Source organism: Alligator sinensis, unplaced genomic scaffold (genome assembly GCF_000455745.1).
Source record: "Alligator sinensis unplaced genomic scaffold, ASM45574v1 scaffold919_1, whole genome shotgun sequence".
In the NCBI taxonomy this organism is placed as follows: Eukaryota; Metazoa; Chordata; order Crocodylia; family Alligatoridae; genus Alligator; species Alligator sinensis.
In genome coordinates this window covers 207,120-231,187 of record NW_005842191.1, presented here as the reverse complement: position 1 = coordinate 231,187, position 24,068 = coordinate 207,120, and the positions used below count along the sequence as shown (strand labels likewise).

Here is a 24,068-nt window from a genome sequence, read left to right as displayed (position 1 = left end):
ATTAGTGGAACATCCAAGACCATTAACAGGAGAGATGGTTTTTAACAATGAGCAGCAAAAAACAATTCATGGGAGTCGGGTAGACTGTGATAAGCTATGTCATCCATAGACCCCGACACTGCCTGAATAAAAATGTCACTGCTGCTGCTATGCTGCTGGTTTTAAAGTGTTGAGTGGAGAAAGAATCGAAGCAGAGTGACTGCACCACTGCTCCCCACCACGCCTGGATCTGCCCCTTCCTCCATGCAGCTGCTGGAGGGAAGAGAAGGAAAAGCAGCATCTTAATGCATCTCCATGCTTCTGTTCTTGGCAGAAAAATCAGTTTTCCCATTTAAGACATGTACCCCAATTTTGGGGGGCTCATTTTTGGATAAAAGATGAGTATGGTATGTAAGTAAATGCAGCATTAATATTCTTTAAAATAAGAACTAGTGAGTTTCAGGACTGCAAATACCACAGTACTAATGCTACTATACACACACAGAACACTGTTTACATTGTATTTGGATAAGTACCTAACTTAGGGAAAGTATATAGCTCTTCTTTTCAGTTCTAAACCTAGGCACTTAAATGGAGTACGGTACATTTCTAAATGTTACTATACTGAGTTTGCTACATAAAAACAGAGCCCTTTATGGTTTAACAAGGTACCAAACAGATACTTGTCACATACATACAAAGAGCATATATTCTGAAGACAATATTAGAAAGATCTCTTACTGGGTCAATGCCAAAGGGATATGGCCCACCAAAGACCCCAGGAACTGCAGGATCCAGCTGCAGGACAGGGGCACGGTGAAGTAGCTCATCTCTGTTTGGATACCAATATACAAAAATCAAGCTCAATTCCTTTTTAAGCAGTTCTTAAAAAGAAATACACAAGGATAACCTGGCACATTCCCTGCAAACAGAAGGGAAGTGTGACTTGGTTCAGTTAACTATACTGTCCCCTTCCCTCATTGGCGCCCACCCCACTATGTACTTGGGGAATCTATCAATGGAAATCAGTATGTGTGTGTCATGCTGCTCCAGTCCCAGGTGAAGCCTCACTAATTCAAATGTGTTTTGACAAGGCACAGAGGGAGACTGCTAGAAATTAGCATGCTTGTGAAATGCACTACCAGAAATTGCCATCCTTCCATACATTTTTAATGATGCATGTAAGGAAATGATGGAGAAGCAAGGTGAAGAACAGCCAACTGGTTCCTAGTTTAAGCTGCTTTCCATCTTAAGCTCTGTAGTTTATGTAAAAAACACACAGCAAAAAACAGTGTGCTCCTCACTACACTACTATTCTCTTACAAGCCCTGGACAAATGGATTTTAGTATACAAAGCTTGGCCCTCCACTTATTTTTCAAACATCCAATTACTTACGTCCAATTGGCATTGGTAAACATTGGCCGGACGCTCCATGATGAGCCAAACATGTTAAGTGCTTTGGAGAAGCAGTCGTTGTAGATGAGACCAGTGTAAGTGGAGAACATTCCCATTAGCAGAATGATGTAGCGACCACTAAAAATCATGCTGAACATCTGTTTGTTTAAAAAAAGTAGTTGTCCGTGGGTACTAACAAAACATTAATTAGTCTATCCAAAGTAGCAGAGTCTGAAACCAGCCAATTCTAGAAAAACCACCAAGCCGCGTTTCCATGGCATGGGTTAAGAATGCAGTGATTACAACTGCAAGGGGGGTAACAGCTGGAACACAGAGGCTGGCCAGCTAGTCAGTCCCATGAAGAATACTAATCTATGACATCTTCTAGCCTGCAGGAGGAGGAGGAAAAACCTTTTGACATCCATATTTTGAAGTGAACATCAGCTGAGAAATATTTGCTCAGGAGTGGAGCTAAGCAGATGCTGTGGCAACACGCTGCCAGTTTTGTTCAAACTCTAAAAAGCATCTGAATCCTGACTTGTCACCCTGTCCAGGCCCCAAGAAGACAATCAAATTGTAGGGAGGTAGATGCAAACCAGGAACTAGCCTGCAAATCAGGTTTCACCCATGACTCAACCAGCACTGCAGGAGACAAGACCTCATCGGTTAACCGCCAAACCATGCTCTTTCTCTGAGTAACTTAGTCCAAACATTTAAAATGCAAAGTAAAAGGAACCCACTATTCTGAGAAGGGACATTACTCATTTTGAGGTCTAGAGGCTTTAGTTTATTACTCAGTTTGTTCATGTTCTTAAAAGTCTGAAAATGAAAAAAAAACCCAAAAGAACTAATATTAGCAACACTACAGGGAAAATACAATCAGGTCTCTCAGCTTTCCTTTAAAAGCCGAGCTAGACCCAAGCCTTTACCTCATTGTCATTCTTCTGTGACAAAATGCGACTTTCCCTAAGCACCATCCACATAGCTATTAGTGTCATCAGGATTCCATGGCCAAAGTCTCCAAACATCACAGCAAACAGAAAGGGGAAAGTGATAATTGTATACGGAGCTGGAAGGTAAGGAAGAGAGAGCAGCACATGGTAAAAATCTGGACACATAGCTGAGCATCTCTCTATTTCTAGTTATTCCATTAGCAGTACAATTCTTAAAATCATACAAAATTTCTAAACAGGCCAAATCTACACTGCAGATACTGAAAGGGAACTACGTTAGAGACATGGGACTAATAATAAAGAGCACCTCTGCTCATGTGTGGAAGTCAGCTTCCTGCAACATTTAAACTAAATTTCAAGTGAAACATGCACATCCTTTGTGATGCTGACCAGCCTCAGATTTAACTCTTAGCACCAATTTATTCCACTCCCCCAATACATCCACAAGTTTTGGATCCTGTGCTTCAAGAAGGATGTGGAGAGTTTGGGAGAAGTGCAGCAGAGAGCAACAGAAATTATTAGGGGCCTGGGAGTCGTGACTCATGAGGAAAAGTTGAAAGAACTAAGGTTATTTAGCCTGGAGAACAGAAGACTGAAGGGGAGGATTTGATAAGTCTTCAAATACCTGATGGGCAATTGCAGAGGATGGAGATTGGCTTTTTTCCATAACCATAGGGGACAGGACTAGAAACAATGACCTCAAGCTTCAGCAGAGGAAGTTTAGGTAGGAGATTAGGAGGAACTTTCTGACTAGCAGGGTGGTCAAGCACTGAAAGAGGCCAGCTAGAGAAATTGTAGAGTCTCCATCCTTGGAAGTTTTCAAGAGCAGATTGGACAGACACTTGGCTAGGATGGTGTATTTTCACAGATTTCATAGACATAAGGGCTGGAACAGGCCTTGTAAGATCATCAGGTCCAGCCCCCTGCCCAAGGGGCAGGAAGTTAGCTAGGGTCAAAGGATCACGGCAAGATAAGCATCCAAATATTTCTTTAAAGTATCCAGAGTAGGTGCTAGGCACCACCTCTGTGGGGAGTCTGTTCCAGGCCTCAGGGACTCAGACAGTAAAAAAGTTTTTCCTTATGTCCAGCCTAAAACGGTCTTGGAGGAGTTTGTGACCGTGGGACCTTGGCATCTCTTTGGGCACTCTGGTGAACAGGTGTTCCCCCAGATCCTGATGCACACCCCTTAGGTACTTATAGGCTGCCACCAAATCACCCCTGAGCCTGCGCTTCTCCAGGCTGAAGAGTCCCATAACTTGCAGCATCTCTTCATAAGGTCTGTTCTCTTGCCCCCTGATCATGTGCGTGGCTCTCCTCTGGACTCTTTCAAGCTTCTCCACGTCCTTCCTGAATTGTGGAGCCCAGAATTGGATGCAGTACTCCAGCTGTGGCCTCACCAAGGCCGAGTACAGTGGGAGGATGACATCCTGGGTCTTGCTCAAGATGCATCAGTAGATGCAAGCCAGAGTTTTGTTCACTTTGCCAGCTGTGGTATTGCATTGGTAGCTCATGTTCATCTTGTGGTCAATCATGACCCCCAAGTCTCTTTCAGTTGTGGTGCTAGTGAGTCTAGCATTATTGAGCCTGTAAGTGCAAAGTAATCATTAAGCAGATTGGCTTTTTCCTGGGAGTTGGCAGTCAGCTGCCCCAACTGGTTTTGCAGGGGTCCAAAGTTGCCTTTGTTTTTCTTTCGACTCCCCACATATCTGAAGAAAGACTTTTTCTTGTCCTTGATTCATGTAGCCAGTTGAAGTTCAGTTGCAGCCTTGGCTTTCCTAGTCCACTCTCTACAGGTGCAGACCAGTGCAGAATGTTCCTCCTTGGTGTTGTTTCCTGTCTTCCATCCTTTATAAGCTTCTCTTTTTAGACATAAAAGGTCCATGAGTACCCTGTTGAGCCAAGGGGGTTGTTGAGCCCTTTTACCACCTATCCCATGGGTTGGGATGGACTCCCCTTGTGCTTCTAGGATTGCTTCCTTAAGGAGCAACCACTTATCATGAACTCCCCTGACTGTAATATCATAGCCTGTCAGGGCCTCAAGAACAAGCCTCCTGAGCTTATGAAAGTCAGCTTTCCTGAAGTCAAGGACTACTGCATTGCTGGCTGGTTTGCCAGCTTTTCAATGGATAGTGAAAGTGATCAACTCATGGTCAGTCATCCAGCTTCCCTTCAATTCTTAGGTCGTTAATTAGATCATCCCCTTTGGCCAGTACCAGGTCCAGCAGTGCCTTACCTCTTGTCAGCCCATAAACTTCTTGAGACAGGTAGAGTTCATCCACGTATGTAAGGAAACTTGAGACTGATCGGATTTGGCCGAGTGCTCAGAGATTACCTTGCCTTAAGCAAGGGGCTAGACAAGATGACCTCATGAAGTGCCCTCCAGCATTGCTTTTCTATGATCCTCTAATTTTTTTTCCCCCTTTAATCCCCAACTAATCCTAGCTGGCAGGCAGTAACCAAGTATCTCTTAATGCTCCATGTCAAAGTCCTACATTTTTCATTATATTTTTCACTGCTTCACCCACCCATGCCTTAAGCCTGTGTTTTGTGGGCCAGAATTCCTGTAAAGGCCATCAGCTTATATGCAGACCAGGCACATCAGAATAATTTACCTTGAAATCACACACTGAGGCAAGTATAAAAGTCATAGCACACAAAAGCTTTCTGATAAGGTTGATCACACACAGCATTTCAGCTTTTGCCTCTTCAGGAAATCTACTGAACAGCAGGTAGGGAGGCTTTCCCTGCTTTGTAATCTATTACCATTGGTTTAGCATCCAGGGAATGTTTCTTTGCTGGAAATGAGACTGTTAAACCAGGTTTGAGCACCATGGCATAAAGTTCATCTCCCACAACACTTTGGCTGACATCAGATTCTGATGCTATAGGGCTGGTTTGCTAAAAAGACAGAGGAGAGTGTGTGAAAATTTTAGAAATAACAGTTTCCTGACCTGCACCTTTGGCATATGTTGTAACAATAAAGCTCACAGAGAAAGAGAAGCCAAACTTGTTATTGTTTACCCTTCCTACAAAAGATACAGCAGACAGCTAGTGCCAGGTAAAGCCAGCTAGCTTACACAGGGAGCATAGAAAAATGTAAGTAAAGTTATAGTAGTAGTAAGTTTTGCTAGAAGGAGGGCAAGTACTAGGAATTCAGCACAAAGTAACCCTCAAAATCACATCATAGTCTTCCACTGCACTTGATCTAGATCAGGGACAAGCAAAATCTGGCCTGTGGGCTGCATCCAGTCAGCAGGGGACTCCATTTCCCAGCCACCCCTGCACATGGCTGGGGCCAGTCTCCATGGAGACCCCAGACGCAACTGTGCAGGAAAGCTCAAGGTTGGGGTTGCCAAAGAGACCAACTGCAGCCAGAGCAGCAGTGCATGCAACAGACCAGAGAAGGGGGCTACTCTGGAGCTGCTGAAAACTTGCAATGGGGGCAGCTTGCTCTGGAGCCAGGGCAGAGCCACGATTTGTAGCCTGTGTGCTCTGGGCAGGGTCATGCAAGCAGGGAATCACGGCTCTGCCCCTGCTCCAGATCAGGCTGTCACTGCTGCAAGGAGCCAGGAATATAGAGAAATGGAATCTGACTGCTGGCCAGATCAGTCATTTTGGCCACCCCTGATCTAAGTAAACATGAAGAAAAAAAAAAAAAAAAAAAAAAAGATTGTCTGGAATAAATATTCCCACTGGATACAATTACCTCAAACTGGTATTAAAACATCTGACAAGATTAAACTAAACTGGTTCACTAAATGCAATGAACACCCAGAAATGACCTCAAAAGCAAAGAAATCCATGTGTCGTATTTCACCTCAGTCCTTTTGGGTTAGGATAATTATTTTCCACTCATAACACCGCTCACTTGCAAGCCATGTTCCAAGTAGTTCACAAAGCCACTGTATCTCTACATACTAAATAGTGTTAGTGAGCATTTTACAATTCAGTTGCAGAGAAACAGGAGCCCGCACTCTCTTTTTGCAGAGTTAGGTCAGTCCAACACAGGACTTTGCCTAGCAGTAGAGACCAAAGCACCAAGTCAGGAATCCTAAGTTGTTTATAAACAAGGCAGCAGAACAAACAGAGCAGGTTGTGCATTTACCTGGATTTATCTCCCGGTAAGTTCCAATGCCATATGCATCTACTATGTTTTGAAATCCAGAAGTGAACTTGTTGGTTTTGTTGTAAGTGGGAGGGGTTTGGTTGGTCTGCATCCTATTCAGAATGGATGGGACAGTGGATCCACTGTGTTCCTGTTAAAGGAAACAAATGGGAGTTAGAGAGACTCCTCCTTCCCTTGAGCAATGTAGCATGAGAATGGAATGCTCCCCTCCCCTCTGGAAAGGGGCTGTAAGTTTGCATTTTTGTGGTTCGTTTGCACAGTGCAGGAAAACGCTAAAGCTATACGAGAGTCCACCACAAGGGTAGGCAATTATTTTGGCTGGAGGATCACTTAATGAGTTTTGGCAAGCTGGAGAGGGTTGTAAGGGTAGCCCAGCCCCTTGACAGCTGCCCCATCCCCTAATCCCCTGACCTTTGCCACCGGACATCCCTCCCCTTGCCCCCAAAACTACTCATTTTGGGAAGGGAGTTTGCCATCTTGGAACCAGCAAAAAAAATTATACACCAAAAAAAGTCAAACATGTTGTTGTAGATATTTTGATTTTATTAAAAAAAATGTGTGCACGCGCACGCGCGCGCACACACACACACACACACACGGAGGTGACTGCATAATAGCTCAAGATGAAATCTTATTCTTGTATATTGGGCGGGGAGGGGAGGAATGTTGCGCTTGTGGGGGGTTATGTAAGGAGGTCCCCCCTACAAACATGCCCCCTCCCATTGCACACAGCCCCTGCCACCAGTGACAGCAACAGGTTGAGCCCCCCAGATATATATGGTCCTGGCAAGCCCCAGGACTGCACATGGCTGGGGCACAGGGTCCATCATGCAGGGCTACATGCCTGAGCCCAATGGTACCAGGGGAAGCCCTGTGTAATGAAGCCGGTGGTGCAGATCATGGGGCTCAGCCAGGGCAGCAGGGAGAGGGGCAGAGCCAGCCCAGCTCTATATCACGGAATTCCCCACCATGCACGTATTGAGTGGGGCCAGGCCGCTGACTCCATCACATGGGGCTTCCCCCAGAGGCGCATGGCTCGAGCAGAGAACCCAGGAAGTGCCTGCAAGCACCACGCGATAGAGCCAGGTGGACCCCGCACCCCTGCCACCTTGCCTTGGGTTCCCCGACATGGGCCCTGCACTCCTGCCCACCACCACCACTCCCACCCCAACCCTTCCCCTGCCACTTCCCTACCTTCCTGCTCACTCGCTGGCCCCACTTCCCTTAGCCTACCTGTTGCCTTCCCATCCTCCCTACCCTCCAACACCACTTCCCCTGCCCACTGCCGCTTCCCTACCTGTGGGGCCAGGGTCAGGGCCATCCTGTAGGCAAGTGGGGGTAGTACCTGCTGCATTCCCACCCAGGAGCGAATGGGCTTCAGCCCCATGAGAGCACAACAGGGACAGCCCATGGGCAGGCTGGATACAGTGAACCGGTAGGCACCTGCCCGCAGGCCAGATGAAAAGTTGCCTAGCAGACCAGATGCAGCCTGCAAGCCGTATTTTGCCTGCCCCTGGTCTACCACCTTCCTGAGGATAAAGCAATTGGATCTTAATTGTAGGGACAGTAACATAATTCAAGGTAGGTAACTGGAAGCCACCTTAAGGCACCAGAAGGATGGGAAGGGGGTGCTTTCTAGCTGCAAGAGAAAACTGGCACAGGCAGTCTGTGGCATGGAGTACAAAACATTATGGGAATCAGTTTTGTAGAGCAGCAGTGGAGGTCACTACTGTGGGGAAGAGAGGGAATTGACCCTATTTCTTTGCTGCCAAAATCAGATTCTTTTTTGTCTTTCAACATGGATTTCAGAAGCAAAAGTTGGAAACGAGCTCCCCTCACAGCAGCGGTGAAACTTCATTGCCACTCTCAAGAACTACTGTTCCCAGAATGTCTTGCCCTCCAGGATACACTGTCTGCACCTGCTGCTACTCTTGCCTATTGCCTCATGATGAAACTAGGAGCTTGGCAGGGATGAGGGCAGGGAAGGATTGCTCCATGTAGGCTCTTCTCATGCTAAGCGTCTGATGTGGGAAGCCCTCTCACATATGGATGGCAAATGCAGAAATATTTTTTTTTAGGTATAAAAACACACTTCCCTCTCCCAGAAACTGTGTATTCAAATGACCAAGTTGTATTAGTCCAGAACATACGGGGCTTTCTGTCACCATTGGGTATGGACACACCTCTGCTGCAAGGATTGCAAGCAAGCATTCTTCCGACAACAAGACAGCTAGACGTCACCTCATATCCTGAAGACCAGTCAGAAAGCTCACACAAAAGTGCCAGCTATTTAGGCAGGCTTGCTGCTAAACAGGGGGAGGTTGCAGTACTTAGGAAAGAACAAACTAGAAACAAACTACAGAACATAAACAATACAAGGTCAGGTGAGCACCACCTCAAGGGTAAATGTACAGGCATGTTGAACTGTGCATCACTGCAGGCATGAGAGCCTGCGCCATAGAGCAGAAACACCAAGACAGCTAAAAAGCAGCATGTTGAAAAGTATCCAGCCAAAACAACATACAGAAAGTGCTAAGGCAAACCTGTAGTAGCCCACATCCTGAAGTTGCAGAACAAGAGGCAAGCAAATATCATTAAAAGGTAATTAAAAGACCCTGCACCCATGTTGCCTTTGTAGGTTGGAGTTCATTTCGTGCATATCAGGGTCGCCTTGCATTTCTTCAAGACAAAAAAGGGGGAAGATTCAGAACAGAGGAAGTTAGTCGTACACCATCACTTCCCTAAGTGGATCAGAGCTTATGAATAGGGACCCAGCTAAATCACAGCAGAAGCATGCTACACTGCAGCTCCTGTAATCTTGTTCTTTTTGCAGCCCCCCCCCCCCCCACCCTGTGGATTGGCACAGGGGCCCCAATAACCCCACCACTTGCCACAGATCAGCTAGGAGGCAAAAACTGCCATTTTAAATATGCTAAGGTTTTTGCCTCCTGGCTGATCAGCAACAAGCAGCAGGGCTGCCAGGGCCCCTCTGCCAATCAGCAGTGGGGGGAGGAAAGCAAGGAGGAACATGGCAAAAAGAGCAAGATTAGAGTACCCGCTGAGCAATGCACTTATGCCACGATTCAGGTAGGTCTCTTCTTACGAAGCATGTCTGAAGATTTGAGTGGGGAGGAAAGGGAGAGAGAGAAAAGCTACAGCATTTGCTTGTGCCTTGGAGTAAGTGAGTCCTTTTGAAAAGCTGTGCTGCATATCCAAGTGGCAGGACTTCAAAAGAGCCAGGTTAAATGAGATGTACCAAGGACTCCCAACACAGGAAATTCTATAATTATATCCTCTTCCTGCATATAAGGCCTAAATTCAACTGTTTATGATAAAGTCATGTACACTATGGTGAGATTTCAATAAAAAGAAGCCTTCAAGGAATCAGTAATTTAATCCACTATTGTAGTCTCTACCTCTGCAACAATCCTTGAGTTGATCTGGTAGCTGGGTTAAATAAGAGTGCCCTCTGTGAAGGAACATATTTTAGAAACCCAGCCAGATACAGCTCTTCAGGCAAACCAATTAATCCAGATTTGCTAGGACTGGCCTAGTAGGTAACAGTCACTGCTGTCATAATTGATGTGGGAGATGCTCACCGTGCCTCTTCTGAGAGCAAACTGAATGGAATCGAGGTCAGCAACAGGGCACCAGACTTCAGCAATGAGACACTTCTGAGTCACGTCAATGTTGCACAGGTTCAGGGTATGGTAGATGGCCTTCATCTTTCGCACTTTGATGAACCAGACGCGGATGTTTTTAGCAGCTGCCTGTAGAACTCTCTGGCGATGATCCTCTGTTTGGTTCAGCACCTTTCATGGAAGGGTGGAACAGATTGCAGCAAGATGTTCAACTGAGAATTGTGGTACCCAGTAGCACACCCCACAGTTGTAGCTGAAACTTACAGTGCGTAACAGTGCACCTAACTCATTGCTGATAAGGAAATAGGGGGAAAACCCTACTTAGAGGCAGATCCTTCCCCCACCCCATTGTTACAAGTTGGAGCATTTGCTAAAGTCCCCACACACACACACACACACACACACACACACACACAAACTACTCCCGGAAAGCAGCTCAGGAAACAGTTATTTAGTCTATTGTCCTTCCTCTGTCCAATCTTCAGCAGATAATTCAAAAGGCAAAATGTGCGTTTCTCAGAATCCCAAGGGGAAATTTTTGCTTCATGAAACTTAATGGACATTTACTGTCCAAGATGCAGTCAAGGAATGACCATGTGCAAGCCATGAAATGCAGGACCTCCATCTTGGTAAGGAGACACAGGGAGCATGTGTTAAAAGGGTTCAGAATTCATCCACATTTGGTGCTCAAAACTGCCATGATACAAGTTCAGGAAAAAAAAAACATGTTCTCTGGCATGTGCAATATCACTGGAACATGTATCGAGCTCAAGCCATGTCATTGTAACTGACTGTAAAGACTAAGATATATAGAATTTGCAGAAATGATGCTATGGGGAAAGTTAACATATGTATCCTGCATTCTTATCCACTTTATGACAGCTACTACACAGCTGTTCCCTGCAGCTTCAAACTGGGGGAGCTGACCTTTACACTGGCTAAGCAGCAGCCCAGTTTTAACCTCTTTTCTTTAGCATTCGCATCCAACACCCACCCTGGGAAAAAAAACAACAACTCTCTCTCCATCAAAACCCTTAGTCAGTTTCCTCACAAAAGCAACTTACTGCCCTTCCTGTGAATTCAGCTGCAAGCATCAGATGTGACAGAGCCAGCACCATGCAGCTTCACATGTTGCTGATTCAGCTCCTGCCCAGTAACTTATTATATTTATTGCTTTCACTGACACCCAGAGCTGTTGCACTAAAGGAATTTTTTTTCAAAAGCAGAAGCTCTCCTTGGCACCATGGCATACAAGCACAAAGACAGGCAGGAAATCTGCCAGCTTTAAAACAGTGTTGGTATTTTCACTAACTTGGGAAAGACAGACTGGACTGGAATAGTCCAGACTGGACTATTTTCACCTGCAAGGATCCTGGAGGAGCAAGCTTCACTCATTCATGCTACTGGCTTTGGAGATATACTCCATTGCCATCCACCCCTCCATATTAACTCTGCACTTGCTTCTATGAATATTAATACCCATGGCAGTATTTACCCACAGGGGGTTTACTCTTGTGGAATGAAATCCACTTTACTACCCTACCTGGGCTGATGACTGGAACTGAGCAGACAAAGCTGTTCTCTTCTGAAAAACTGGTAGCCCCATAGTAGATGCTACGCCTGACTACTTTTAATATGCCCAACAATTTGCAAGCAAATACTATCCTACACTCAGATCCATCTAAGCAGCCCAGGATTCTACTATGACAATGTGACATTGAGTCCATTCACTGTGCTGTTATACCATCTGCAGATCCTCAATCCTAGTGTTGACTCCAGAAGCCATTTCCTTCCTTTCCTGTGGTGTTTCTGGGCAGGGATAAAGGGAGGCACGGAACCTGTAAAACATGCAAACCACTTCCAGTAGTAAGATAATTAGTTCACCAGCCACAAGTAGTGTTGAGTAAAGAGCATGTACAGTAAAGTTTAAGGTTTTCATCAAAGAGCAGAGCTGTTCTTTGTATCAGATGGCTACTACACAAATTTGCTCAAAGCAGAACTGTTAAGTGAATGCTCTGGCTTTCTTATTCAAGTTAAGCCCCAGATGATATCTTTCACAGGTATGAAAGTCTAAGTCTAAATAAGGCCTTGGGTCACTGCTCTCCCAGAAGAAACCAAAAGAATACAGATGTTCAAGAATTTTCTCCCACAGTAAAAAAGTGACTGCTCCAGGATAAAACTAATCTAGAAATAACCAGCGTTAAAGAGCTCCCAAGAGAGTTTCTCCTAGGAGAGTGAATGTCTGTACATGCTGCAAGCCAAAAAACCAGTTTTACTGCTATTCATAAGGAAGTTGCATTGAAGAGCTTGACTGCATACCCCTACAACAACAAGAGCAGTTCATCCACTTTAAGATTTAAAAACTGGAGGCAGTGGGCAGTTTTGATTGTCCAATATACTTCAGTAACATACATGTACCATTCATTACAGATTTACAAAGTCAAAAAAGAGTCAGCTAGAGAACTTCATTCTGATGCACATTGTATCACATGGGTTTTCTGACTAATTCAGGTTTAATGAGAGTTTTAACAATATTATCTCTCTCTCAGAAGTAATTTGTATTTCAATATGCATTGCAAGTATGCAAATTATTTTAAGGTAATGAGCACAAATGAAAATCCAGCAATAAAAATATCCAAGGCATTCTTACCCTTCACAAATTTTCTTGACTCTGTTCTTCAGCTGGTCACCTTGGAAAAAGATGATAAACACAGACTTGTGCACATAATCTCCCTAGAACAGAAAACAAAAATCAGATACAGTGCAAAATCTCAGTGTTATACAGGAACTAGTGATTATAGCAAATTATGGAACAGCCTGTCATTTTTCCCTTCTGTATGTAAGGAAGTTGCATCTGCACAGAGTCAACAACATGCCTTAACACTGCTAAGAAAACAGTTTTGTTTTAACCTAAGTCTAGAAGCCTTTGAGTTTATTGTAGCTAAGGGCTTTAGTACTATGGGGAAATCAGAAGTCTTTTCTTTAACGTATGGATGCAAAGAGGTGCATCTTTCAGCCAACCCTGCTCTAGAGTTGAACAGCAAGTGAAAGAATGAATGGAAGTAAGGCAACATGTGCAGTGTATTTAGAGGAACACAGAGTCCAAAAACCAGGCATCTCCAGAGAATTCCAGGAGCACATTCTTTCTGCAGCTGTTTTAGTTTAGATATCCAAATCCCCCTTCCTGCATTTGTTGATAAAATGTTATTCTACCTTACTGAGGAAACTTCATGTAATGTTTCAGAAAATAATTACATTAGGTGTAACCTCAAGTTAAGGAAGTGTTGTACAATAGGGCTGCAATTCCTCTCTGCTAGACAGCTAGTGTGACTCAGTTCAGCTACCAGCAGTGAATGCTGCAAGAAAGCAAACTCGCATGGAAAAAGAGTTGAATAATATTTCAGTCTTTGTTCCCGTGCAACCCATAGTGTTCTTTTTATTATACATCAGCTAGGAGCTTAAGCTGCATAGCTTTCAACATTGATACTATTCATTTTCTTAAATGATTGACAAAGAGGAAATAAAGTTAGTGCCTCTCCTGGAACAATCACCATTAAAATAAGGAAATCCAACAGATCTCAGACCTACTGTAATGGACCTAGAAGCTCACATTTAGTTAACCCCTTTATAACATCCTGAGGCCTCAACTTTTTTTCCCACTAGTGCTGAAATAATGCAGGAACTGCCCAGTCTCCACTGGGTACCACTTGTATTTTGTCATCATCATAGATGGTCATGACACTTTATAAAACAGAGACGGATTCCCTCCCATGGAGAGGTTACAACTGTAGACCCTGACCTTGTAACACGACTTGTAAAACAAGTCTAGGATGAGGGGCTGTGGGGAGAAGAAGAGAGGATAAAATGAAGAATCAATACAAGAAATAATTTAACAGCAGTAGCATATGCCTAGAAGTTTGTTTTTTGTTGCTGTTGGGTTTTTTGTTGGTTTTTTTGGGGAGGATGTTTGTTTTTAGTAAAGTGTGTAATACTATGCTGTATCAGTGATGGGCACTGAATAAAAACAAACAAACAAACAAAGCAAAGAACAGAAACAAGAATGTGAGTCACAGGAGAGAGGACCTGCTACTCAAGCACAAACATTTATAATTCAAGGCCTTAAGTCTGCAATGAATCCTATGCAGGTAGGTGGCATGTAAGGTCTCACCCTGATGGAGCTCACAGTAGGATTCAGCCCCAAGGTTGTGGGTAAAGTTCCTTTGTTCATGCACACAGGTATTTGGGACCTTAGTCACACAAATTCTGACAGGTACTTGCGATCTTACACTGTATTTTGTCCCCACAGATATCAGTTTCTTTTACCGTTACAGGATCCTCCAGGGGGTTTTCAATTTCTGCCTGACGCAGAAATACGTTCCCTCGACACACTCGCCACAACATGCGCTCAAATGTAGGGATTCTCTCACGGTTGATCACACCAGCCACAAATCTGTGGAAGGGGAGAGGAAAAAAAACTGAGGCATTGCATCTAAAAAGTTAAATTTAGACACACAAGACTGAAGCCTCATTAGTTAGCAGCACAAAAGCAACTAAATCCAGGTTTAAACTACAAAATCCAGCTGAGTTGTTTTAAATTCGCTCTTTAGTCAAAGTAGAAAATTTTACAAGCAAACACACACAAAAAAAGCAGAGGCAACAGCTGTATAATACCAAAAGCTAGGACTACCCCCCACCCTCTTTATGAGAACAAATCCTATACTATCTGCAAAATTAACAACTAAGAAAGCAATGGACAGCTTGAATTGATGCGTTTCACTTAGTCACACAGTTTCCATGCCTGTTACTGTCAGTCTCGCACAACTCTGGTTAACTTTGATGCCAAAGATTTCACAGAGCAAGGAAGGCGATAGCAGGCTACACTGCTCTCAAAGCTGACCCACAGAAGACCATGGACATTTGCTTTCAAGACAGCCAACAGTTAAAGCCCACAGGTCAAAATAAAAGGGCATCACAGAAACAACAATGGCTTCTGCATGTGTGTGACAAGGATGATTTGAAATCTGTTTACAAAAAAGGATATTTAAAAAATAAGTAGATTTTTTCAAATATATGCTATACCCAATGTTCCAACCGACTTCAGTGGAAGCTGCAAATGCTCACCACGCTTGAAAATTAAGCCCCAGCTGCTTAGGGAACAGATTAGTTACAGCCTTCTGTGCCGATCCACAAGACAGCAGAGTTGTAATTCCCTCCTTCAGATACTTATTCCCTGGATTAGTAGGGGTTGGAAAATAAGCTCACGTAGGGCAAGGAAAGAATGAAGACCAATGCTAGCTGATTTTAGACCAGCTTTTATAGGCTTAGACCCCTCCTCACAACCCCATGTAGAAAGATAATTTAGGATTGGGCTAAGCACTGTGGCTTCCACAAAAAATGGGAGTAAATAATTAAGCCAAGTAACAGAAAACAGAAGGCATAAAAATTCTCATTACCCAAGTCGTAAGGCGGCTCCTCTTCCCACCTCACTCGGATCCAGGAGCGAAGAAGATTCCTCCAACAGGTCTGGATCCGCCATCTGCTGATGATGCAATTCAGCCTGAATTCACAAATCAATTAATATCTAATGAAACTAGTTAGTGGCATGCAGGGAACGAGGAACCAGGAGACAGCTTGAAGGGTCAAAGAAAGAAAAGAGAAAATAAAACAGAACAAAAAGATGAAAGAACAGAGACTAAGGATCACACAAGGAAAGAAACAGGAGGTAAGCAGAGTGGCTCAGCAAAGCTCTGGGTTGGGGGGGAATGTCTGGAAACTGCAACACAAGAACAAAGTGCTGATGGGGCATATTCTGAAAAGAGGTGGAAATTTTTGGGTTTTCATAAGTATAAGCTATGTTACCAAGAATGAAAAACATTCCTTGGTAACATGAGTTCATAGGAAAGTAGGCCTTAGGTTCATGCAGTCCAGTCCCCTGCTCAGGACAGGGTCATTCCTAACTAAACCATCCAAGCCAAATAATTATTTAACCTGCTCTTAAACATTTCCAGGGATGGAGATTCCACAACTTCTCTAGATAGCCTGTTTCAGCATTTAACCACCTTCATAGTCAGAAAATCCCTCCTCATCTCCAACTTAGATGTTCTCTGCTGCAGTTTGAGAGTATAGCTTCTAGGCCTGTCCCCTACAGAGAATAGTATAATCTCTACATCCATCCATCACCTTTCATGTATTTGTATCCTAGTTCTTTCATCCTTTCCTCAAAACTCATGCTTCTCATGTCTCTGTTTGTGTTACATTCTGCTGGGCTCTTTCTAATCTGTCCCCAACTTTCTTGAAGTGAGGGGCCCAAAACTGGACATGGTACTCCAGGGCCTCACTTGTGTCAATAGGGCAGAGAGAGACCCTTCATGCTACAAACATTGTTTCATGAACTTTGGAAAAATAACAAATGAAGGGGAGATATACAGATATTCTTTTACATACAGTAAAACTGAAGCATTGTCTATTTGTTATACCAACAAGGGATTACAGGTGTAACTAACTGGCACTGCCTTTTTAAATGGAATGTCACTATCAGTACGGATTCTGTCTCTCAAAAATATCCTGATCTATGCAGCAACAGAAGAATGTTACCTGCAAAAAGTTTGTTACACACTTATCTGCCTCAATACATGATAGAAGTGCAGACTATAACTGGGCCTATTACACTCAAATTGTACATAACGTCCCCCTGACGAGTGCAAGTGGTGTCATATTCATTTTACTAACTCGCAACCTTGGTCTTATTTCACCTTTCAGCACGTAAGGTCAGCACATCAGTAACAGAGCCAGTAATAAAACATGCAAGTTGTGGCTACTTACTGTCATTACCAGACAAGTCAAGTTCTCTCCCATAAAGGCAGGATACCTTTAACTATATGCGTTTGGCAAACCATGCATTTGCTTTTCATTAGAATTTTAGGCACTTGAATAGATGGCCATCCGGCAGCAGTGCGCTTAGGTCAAGTTATACCAAATTAGTTCAATGTCACCAGTTCTGCTGAGGCACTACATGAAAAAGCTCAATCGCCCTGTATTTTCTAGCTTTTCAGCCATTCAAATAGGAAGTAATTTAGTTTGTCACGTACAGTGACAAGCCCACAGGCCCAAATTCCTGGAAACAGATCTTATGTTTCAACAATTCAAAAGGAGGATGTTCAGATTGCACCTTCTTGCATTACATTAACATGACAGAGCCAGCAATTCTGTGCCAAAAATTTCCACCCCTGCAGCTGATACAATGAAGAAAGGGATATGAAGGAACTGGTCAGCACTAATAAGGGCCATATTCTACCCTCAGAGGAACAAGGGGAGGAGAGGGAGTCTCCCACTGATCCACTGAGGGCCCGCTGCTCACATCTGAAGGCAGAATGTGGCACTGAATATGTAAACTGCATGTACATACCTCAGCCTCGTACTGTGAAGTTGCACAAACGTTTCCCTCTTCCCACAATGATTTCCAGTATTGAGAAATTCCTCGAGGGTATTTACTTGCCTATCCAGAAATTCACTTTTCCTGGGCAAGGAGAATTTTGCAAGGCTGACATGCCACATGCAGCTCAGCTGCCTGACTGCAAATATTTAGCTGCAATTTACAGAGTGTTCTGGGGAAAAATTAAAAAAGAACCCCCACACCCACCCCCAAAACCAAGAAAGATTTTAAGGTAACCATCAGTTTACTTTTAAAAAGATTAATAAGGAAAAAAACTTTTATTTTCTGGGCCAATCCAATCCATCACACCACCTTGGGCAATCAAGCCAAATTAGAGTAAACTGTATGGAAACCTTAATGTTTCACGAAGGAACATAACCAAAGAGAGACAAGTTTGGTGCCCCAAAACAACACAGACAGACAGACACCCACCACCCCAGCAAACCAAAAATTAAATGATACTTTGAAAGTAAAGTGGCAGCATTTCTAAGACTAACAGATAGAAAGAACAGGATCAGTTTTAACAAAGGGGCTTGCATTGCATTTATTAGTAAGAAAACATGTGCTGCTACTGGATTGTTAGTGATGCTCCATGCCCTACAGAGGGCAGGACTTAGCAACAGAGAATTTCATCTTTGGCAGGTCGAGTTATTCAACTACTATGAAATTTAACTCCAGCCTACCTATTCTAACTGCCAGGAGACTTTGCAAAGCAAGATTGATCCAGCCAAGCTGCAGGATGAGGAGAGGACTGATCACTCTACAGGGTCCCTTCCCTACTGTGATTTTGACCAGCTTGCAGTGGAACATCACTAATATAAATTAGCTGTCATGGATGATTTTAATTACAAATTAAGGGGGAGAAAAGCTCAACCCTTCACATTTCTATACCTAATAAGGCAACAGATTGGAAGATGCAATGTTTAATGTTGATCCATTTAAGAGACGCTTGTTCACTATGCACACATTAGGCTGCCATTAATTTTAAGACTCTAAAAATTAACTTCATTGTTCTCAATTAGCAATAAGAAAAAAAAAACAAGCAGTAGGTAGGTGTCTTCTACAAATGCTCTGGATAGCTGTGAGCAGCACATACAATTCAAGCCCCTTTCAGCGCAAAGGAAACTCCTTCACTTTTCACAACTAAAAGGGATTGATTTCACCACCTAACTTATTAACCCAGAACCCAGAGGGGGATGACAGATGCATAAACAAAAACAAAAACAAGCAGATGGTGAGAAAAAGTTAAGAGGAAAGGGAGACAAGGGACTGCATGCCATTAACCGTTACTTTTCCAGTCTTCTTTTATGCTCACATATTCTAGGGTGCTTATGGTAAAAGATTCAGAGAAATCTCTCCAGCTCATGCTGCTCTTCATAAGCAAAGACAAGAAGACTGAGAAAAGGATCATTATCATCATCATCATGTTGTTATGGACAAGAAATGGCTTCACATTCGTTTGTTCACTTCTTTTTTCCCCTTTTTTTAAACAACTAATACTCTGGCCATTCTTTCTCTTTGACTGCTCACATATTCTAGAACACACAATAAGAGTCAAAATAATTTCAATTGACAGCCATTTCTTGTGTAATTTATTATCATAGATATACAATCTTTTAGTTACAAAGGTCTTCAAGTGTTAAAGGCACTGTGCAAATGGCATTAGTGAAGAAACAAAAACATCATTTGTGATATTAGCTAATGCATGCAATGTTAGGTCTCTAAAGCCCCCCCCCTAAAGGGAGATCTCAAATCACAAAACCTAGTCAAGGTTTCTCTTTTATATATGTTATTTGTTGTATATACTGAAGTTTCCTAAATGTAGTAACTCCCATGGAATTTACTATAATTGATATTAATTGTGTAAATTATTATAGTTCTTAAAGTGATATTACTTTGCTGTAAATTAAGTTCTGCTGTGCAACTGCTGATACTCAGGGCTGATTAATCAGAGAGATTGCTACCTATGTAAAAAAGTTGTCCTCAAGCTGCAGTAAGGCTCAAGGAACTACTTTGCAACATGCTTCTAATGAACAGAATAAAGTATGTTTTCTGTTTTAACTCTACCTAGATTCTGATCTGGTTACATTTTAATGATATTAATGCTGTACTTGAAGATGACTGTCACCTAGATGTTAATTACTAAAGTTTTGTGCAACATCATTGCTAATTACCTCCCTTTCTGCTTACTTGTCTTAAACAGTAATTGCATTTAATTCCATGTTCAATTAGGGCAGGCAGACAGGCAACAACTCCTACTGCAGTCAAGTAGTGAATTCAGGTTATCACTGTCTGGCCACACAGACCCTGCCCAGTAGAATCAGTAATTTGCAAGCTGACATTCAACACGTGAAGACAAGTTAATCATACAGTAACCAACCCCTTCACTGATCATTCAGAAACACCCATATTATCAACCATGAAGACTGTGTATGCACAGAAGGGAAACAACCTCAAAGTTAAACAGTAATTTTCTTGTTCATGGAAAAACATCTAGTGCCACAGGATGGCAGTTTGATAATTAAACAGGAGAATCTCTCTATCCTCACAATTATGGGGGCTAAAACTCTAGGCTGCTATTGGAACAAATCATATGCTGCAAAGAAAACAGGGGGAAAAAAAAGCCTCCCCCACTTAAAGAAAGCTGAAGATTAAGGTGACTGTGTTTTAAACAGGGAAGATTCAAGTCTTCTTCACATGGAATTTATTTGCCAGTCTTTTATTTTGCTACTGTAACTAGTGACATAAGGTAGTATTTAACTTGTCTGGAGAAAGTTTTTGCACTGGTTTTGTATTCACTTTGGCAAATGTTTAGCAACCAAAAAGGTCCAACTGTTAGGGATTTAAGTAGCAGCTCTACTCCAGACTTTGTCACTGAACATTTTAATGTTTGAGCAAAAACTCAAGTCAACAGGAATCTTTCCATTAGCATGGGTTTTGAATTAAACCCACAATGACAAACTTAAGTTTCTCACTGATTTTGCAGCAAAGCTTGACATTCATCCCTCACTGCAGTTTTGTGGGGTATAATTACATACTTACACAAAGAATACCACCACATTGGAATTGGAGGCTTAGGGCCTATGCTAACAGAGATTTTTTGGTTTCCTGACCTGTATAGGTTTCTTTAAAAAAAAACAAAAAAAAAACAAACAGGAAATAACTAGAGGTGTACCAATATATCAGTCCATATCAGATCAGCACTGATAAAAAGGAAAGTTGACATTATTGGCTACAATGGTCAAAAAAAGCCAATTGTCAATAAAGTCACCAATAAATGCCGCGTACATGTGCATAGCCACAGCATGTACGCGGCCAGGAATGCAGCCCAGAAGCTCAGAGTGCAGCATCCAGCCAGTAAGTTGGGGGGGGGGGAAAGACACGACACGACGACAGATTGAGACCCCCACGGTGAGGCAGGGAGTGGGGCAGAGGTAGGCACTGCCCACCCAGGGCAGGGCAAGGCACAGGATGGAGCCATGAGGGCAGGGAGGGCAGTGACTCCTGCTGCTGCATGCACCCCCAAGGGAGGCATAGGGGGCATGTGCCCCCCAGATCTGTGTGGGGCAAGGGTGGGCTGTCCACTGTGGGCTCAGGGCCAGGAGCTGCACCAGCTTCTTTCTGTGGAGAGCACGGGGACAGGGGTATGGGGAGGTTACAGCCACCCAAAAATCCGCTGTAGCCCCCCCCATAGCCTGCTGGAAGGGCAGCTCTAGCCCAGTCCCCCACCAAGAGGCTGGCACAGTCCCTGGCCTTGAGCCTGCAGCAGGCAGCCCACCCCATGCATAACTCCAGAGAGGCATATGCCCCTTATGCCTACCCTGGGGTGCGCGCAGTGCAAGGAACCACCTCCCCTCCCCTCCTTCCCATGCCCCCTGGACAAACTGCCTGTGGGTCTGCCTTGCACCCCGCCCCACTTGGGCAGAGCCTGCCCCTGCCCCATTCCCTCCCTCACCACAGGGGCTTCAATCTCCAGCCCCACTCCAGACTTACCAGCTGGATGCTGCTCTCCAAGCTGCATATCAGCTATCAGATTGGTATCAGCCAATATGGCTGGTTAATAAATCGGCCACAGGTACTGGCAAAGAAATAATAATCTTTATCTGTGCACCCGTAGAAATAACACTTTGTTTAGACTTAATTGTGGAGATTGGTTTTGTGTTTTACTGTGAACAACTGTAAAAAAATATATACAAAAATAAAATCAGGAAATGTAAACCATGATTCACTATGTGCGCATGAAATAAAAAATGGTAAATAATTTGAGAAAGCTTCTTAAACCAAGAGTATAAATGTGACATTGCTTTCCAAAATAGCAACTGAAAATAAATAAATAAAACACCTCTAGAGAATAAATAAATTGGCAAATTTGTAACGGAAGGACCAGTTGTCCAAGCATTATGAATCCCGATATTCTGACCTCATCAAAGAACTGCTGTGTTTTGCGCAGTATAAATTTTAACTCTGTCAGCTCCAAGAAGTTTCTCTTCAAAGCTTCCTGGTTTGTGTTGATCTCTTTAAGCTCGTTTTCAATTTTCTCAAAGTTTGCCTAAGGTGAAGGAAGAGAAAATGTAAAAGATAGAGTTTAGTATGAATCTAAAAAATAAACACTACTAAGCCCAACTAATGACTGTATTCAGGGTAAGATTTTTTTAAGATTCAGTTGCATATAGTTATGGAATGCCACTTGCATCAAGCTGAAATCTGCATAACTATTGCAGACCTGTGCTAGACCTTTCCCCATCCTTTCCAAGGACAGAACTTCAAAAAAAAGCAAAAAAACAACAGCACCAACTTTGCTCTATACAAAGATTACCTGTGTTCTTTCTGGGTTGGTAAAGTCTCTTAACTCTACATATTGATTTCAAAATGATTGCAAACTGTCATTTTGCAGCAGTTCTCATGAGGTCAATAGTTGCACCAGTTCACATGAGTTCTAAACTCGGTCCTTCATTTTTAAAGAGCAATGTGTGTACATACAACACAGCATGTGAACCAAAATAATGTTTGTGAGCCCAACTCTAAACCGATATAAATTAATGCAGCTACACTGAAATCAGAGTTTTACTGTTGCGTGGCAGCACAGAGCCACATTTGGGCAACATGGAGCCAAGGGCATGCGTCAGCAAGGAATCCTGGCTGGGCAGCAACACAGAGCCCAGGGCATGTAGATGCACAGAGTCACATTTGGGGAGCAGCACAGAACTGAGGGGCTGCTGCCCACAGTCACATCCACACTGCTGCACACCCTTGGCTCCAGCTCCATGCCACTGCCCAGACATATCTTTGTGCACATGCCAAGCCAGAGCTCTGCACCTGTTGCATGCCCCTAGCTCTGCACTGCTGCACAGCCCCAGACCCATGCTGGCCCCCAAACATGACCACACAGATCTGACCTAAGAGGATCCCCTGTGGTTCAGATCTGGCCAGGGTGAATTTGCTACCCCTACCCTATGTACTTTGCACTAAACTCCAAATACTCTAACTGGAATGACTACACAGGCTCATATATTACAACATAGCTTTAAACTCATTACCTCCAAATCAATCATGTCACGTGGAAAAGGCACCTCTGGGTTCTCACCAGTGTCCAGGATCGGGATATTTGCTTTTTTAATTTCCTTCTCAACAAACCCTAGAGAGAGATGAGATATGTTATTTCACTATCAGACTCGCTAACAGAAACAAGGACAAGAAACTGCAATATCAAGACTGCCTCCATACCAAGTTTCTCCTTCCCTCCCCTGACAAGCTATAGCGTAATCCACTCAATCCACGCTTGTTTTTAGTACAACCTTAACCAGAATACACATTACGTAGCTGCTTTAACAGAGCTATAGTTTCTTTGGCACATTACGATGGGTCTCTGCAGGGAAAGGTGAGGTACTAGTATGAATTCTGAAATATATCAAAATAAAATGAGGACATACTGAGTTTTCGGTCCATCTCTTCACACCTTCTGACTTCATTAACAAATTTACGCTGGAACACATTCACATCTGGGTTCAGCTGCAAACAGAAACATATTTCCTTAGGAATGTGTAATGAAAAGGTTCATTACCACTAGTTGTCAAGGATATTGCATGCATTTTTCTAGAGACAAAGGCAAAGACATTTTTTGCGACATGGATTATTTTACTGACAATTAAATAGCTAAAGGGAATCAACAGATGTTCCTACAGCACAAATGGACACCAAAATAGCAGAGTAAATTGTCATAATTAAGCAAAAAAACCCCCACAGTGGCCAGGATTTTAATTTGATACATTCTAGAAACAAAGGAAAGAAGCTACTTACATCACGAAACTGAACTTTCCCAAGTTCTCCTAACTCGCTGACACAACAATAGGCAGCTTCCGACTGGAGGAAAAGCTGGGCCAGGGTCATCTCCTCACTCCGGAAGAGTTCCCCCATGATGGAAGGAAAGTATCAGTCAAGTCAGGAGTGGAATTATAACCTTAAAAAAAGAGAAGAATCCAAAGCTGAGAAACCAGAGTAGGGTCTGAAAGGCTAGATTCCTTTATACAGATGCATCTGCAAA

General features: G+C 43.3%; 1 protein-coding gene across 6 annotated transcripts in view; it reads right to left on the bottom strand.

Moving 5' to 3' along the window:
• The window catches only part of ATP6V0A1 (ATPase H+ transporting V0 subunit a1), a 58,526-nt gene that overhangs the window by 30,517 nt on the left and 3,941 nt on the right, over nt 1–24,068 (bottom strand). For 3 of the 6 annotated variants that reach the window (XM_025207311.1, XM_025207310.1, XM_014521191.2), the window contains exons 2-14: nt 23,825–23,984; nt 23,458–23,536; nt 23,065–23,162; nt 21,948–22,076; nt 15,549–15,652; nt 14,419–14,545; nt 12,746–12,828; nt 11,840–11,933; nt 10,054–10,266; nt 6,434–6,584; nt 2,305–2,444; nt 1,376–1,533; nt 721–811 (exon numbers count right to left, since the gene is read on the bottom strand). In XM_025207311.1, coding sequence (XP_025063096.1) covers nt 721–811; nt 1,376–1,533; nt 2,305–2,444; nt 6,434–6,584; nt 10,054–10,266; nt 11,840–11,933; nt 12,746–12,828; nt 14,419–14,545; nt 15,549–15,652; nt 21,948–22,076; nt 23,065–23,162; nt 23,458–23,536; nt 23,825–23,941 — 1,584 coding nt within the window. In that variant the 5' untranslated portion in view covers nt 23,942–23,984. Of the gene's footprint in view, nt 1–720; nt 812–1,375; nt 1,534–2,304; nt 2,445–6,433; nt 6,585–10,053; nt 10,267–11,839; nt 11,934–12,745; nt 12,829–14,418; nt 14,546–15,548; nt 15,653–17,500; nt 18,985–21,947; nt 22,077–23,064; nt 23,163–23,457; nt 23,537–23,824; nt 23,985–24,068 lie in introns of those variants that run through there. The other 3 variants (XM_025207312.1, XM_006026358.3, XM_025207313.1) reach the window with 2 other exon arrangements.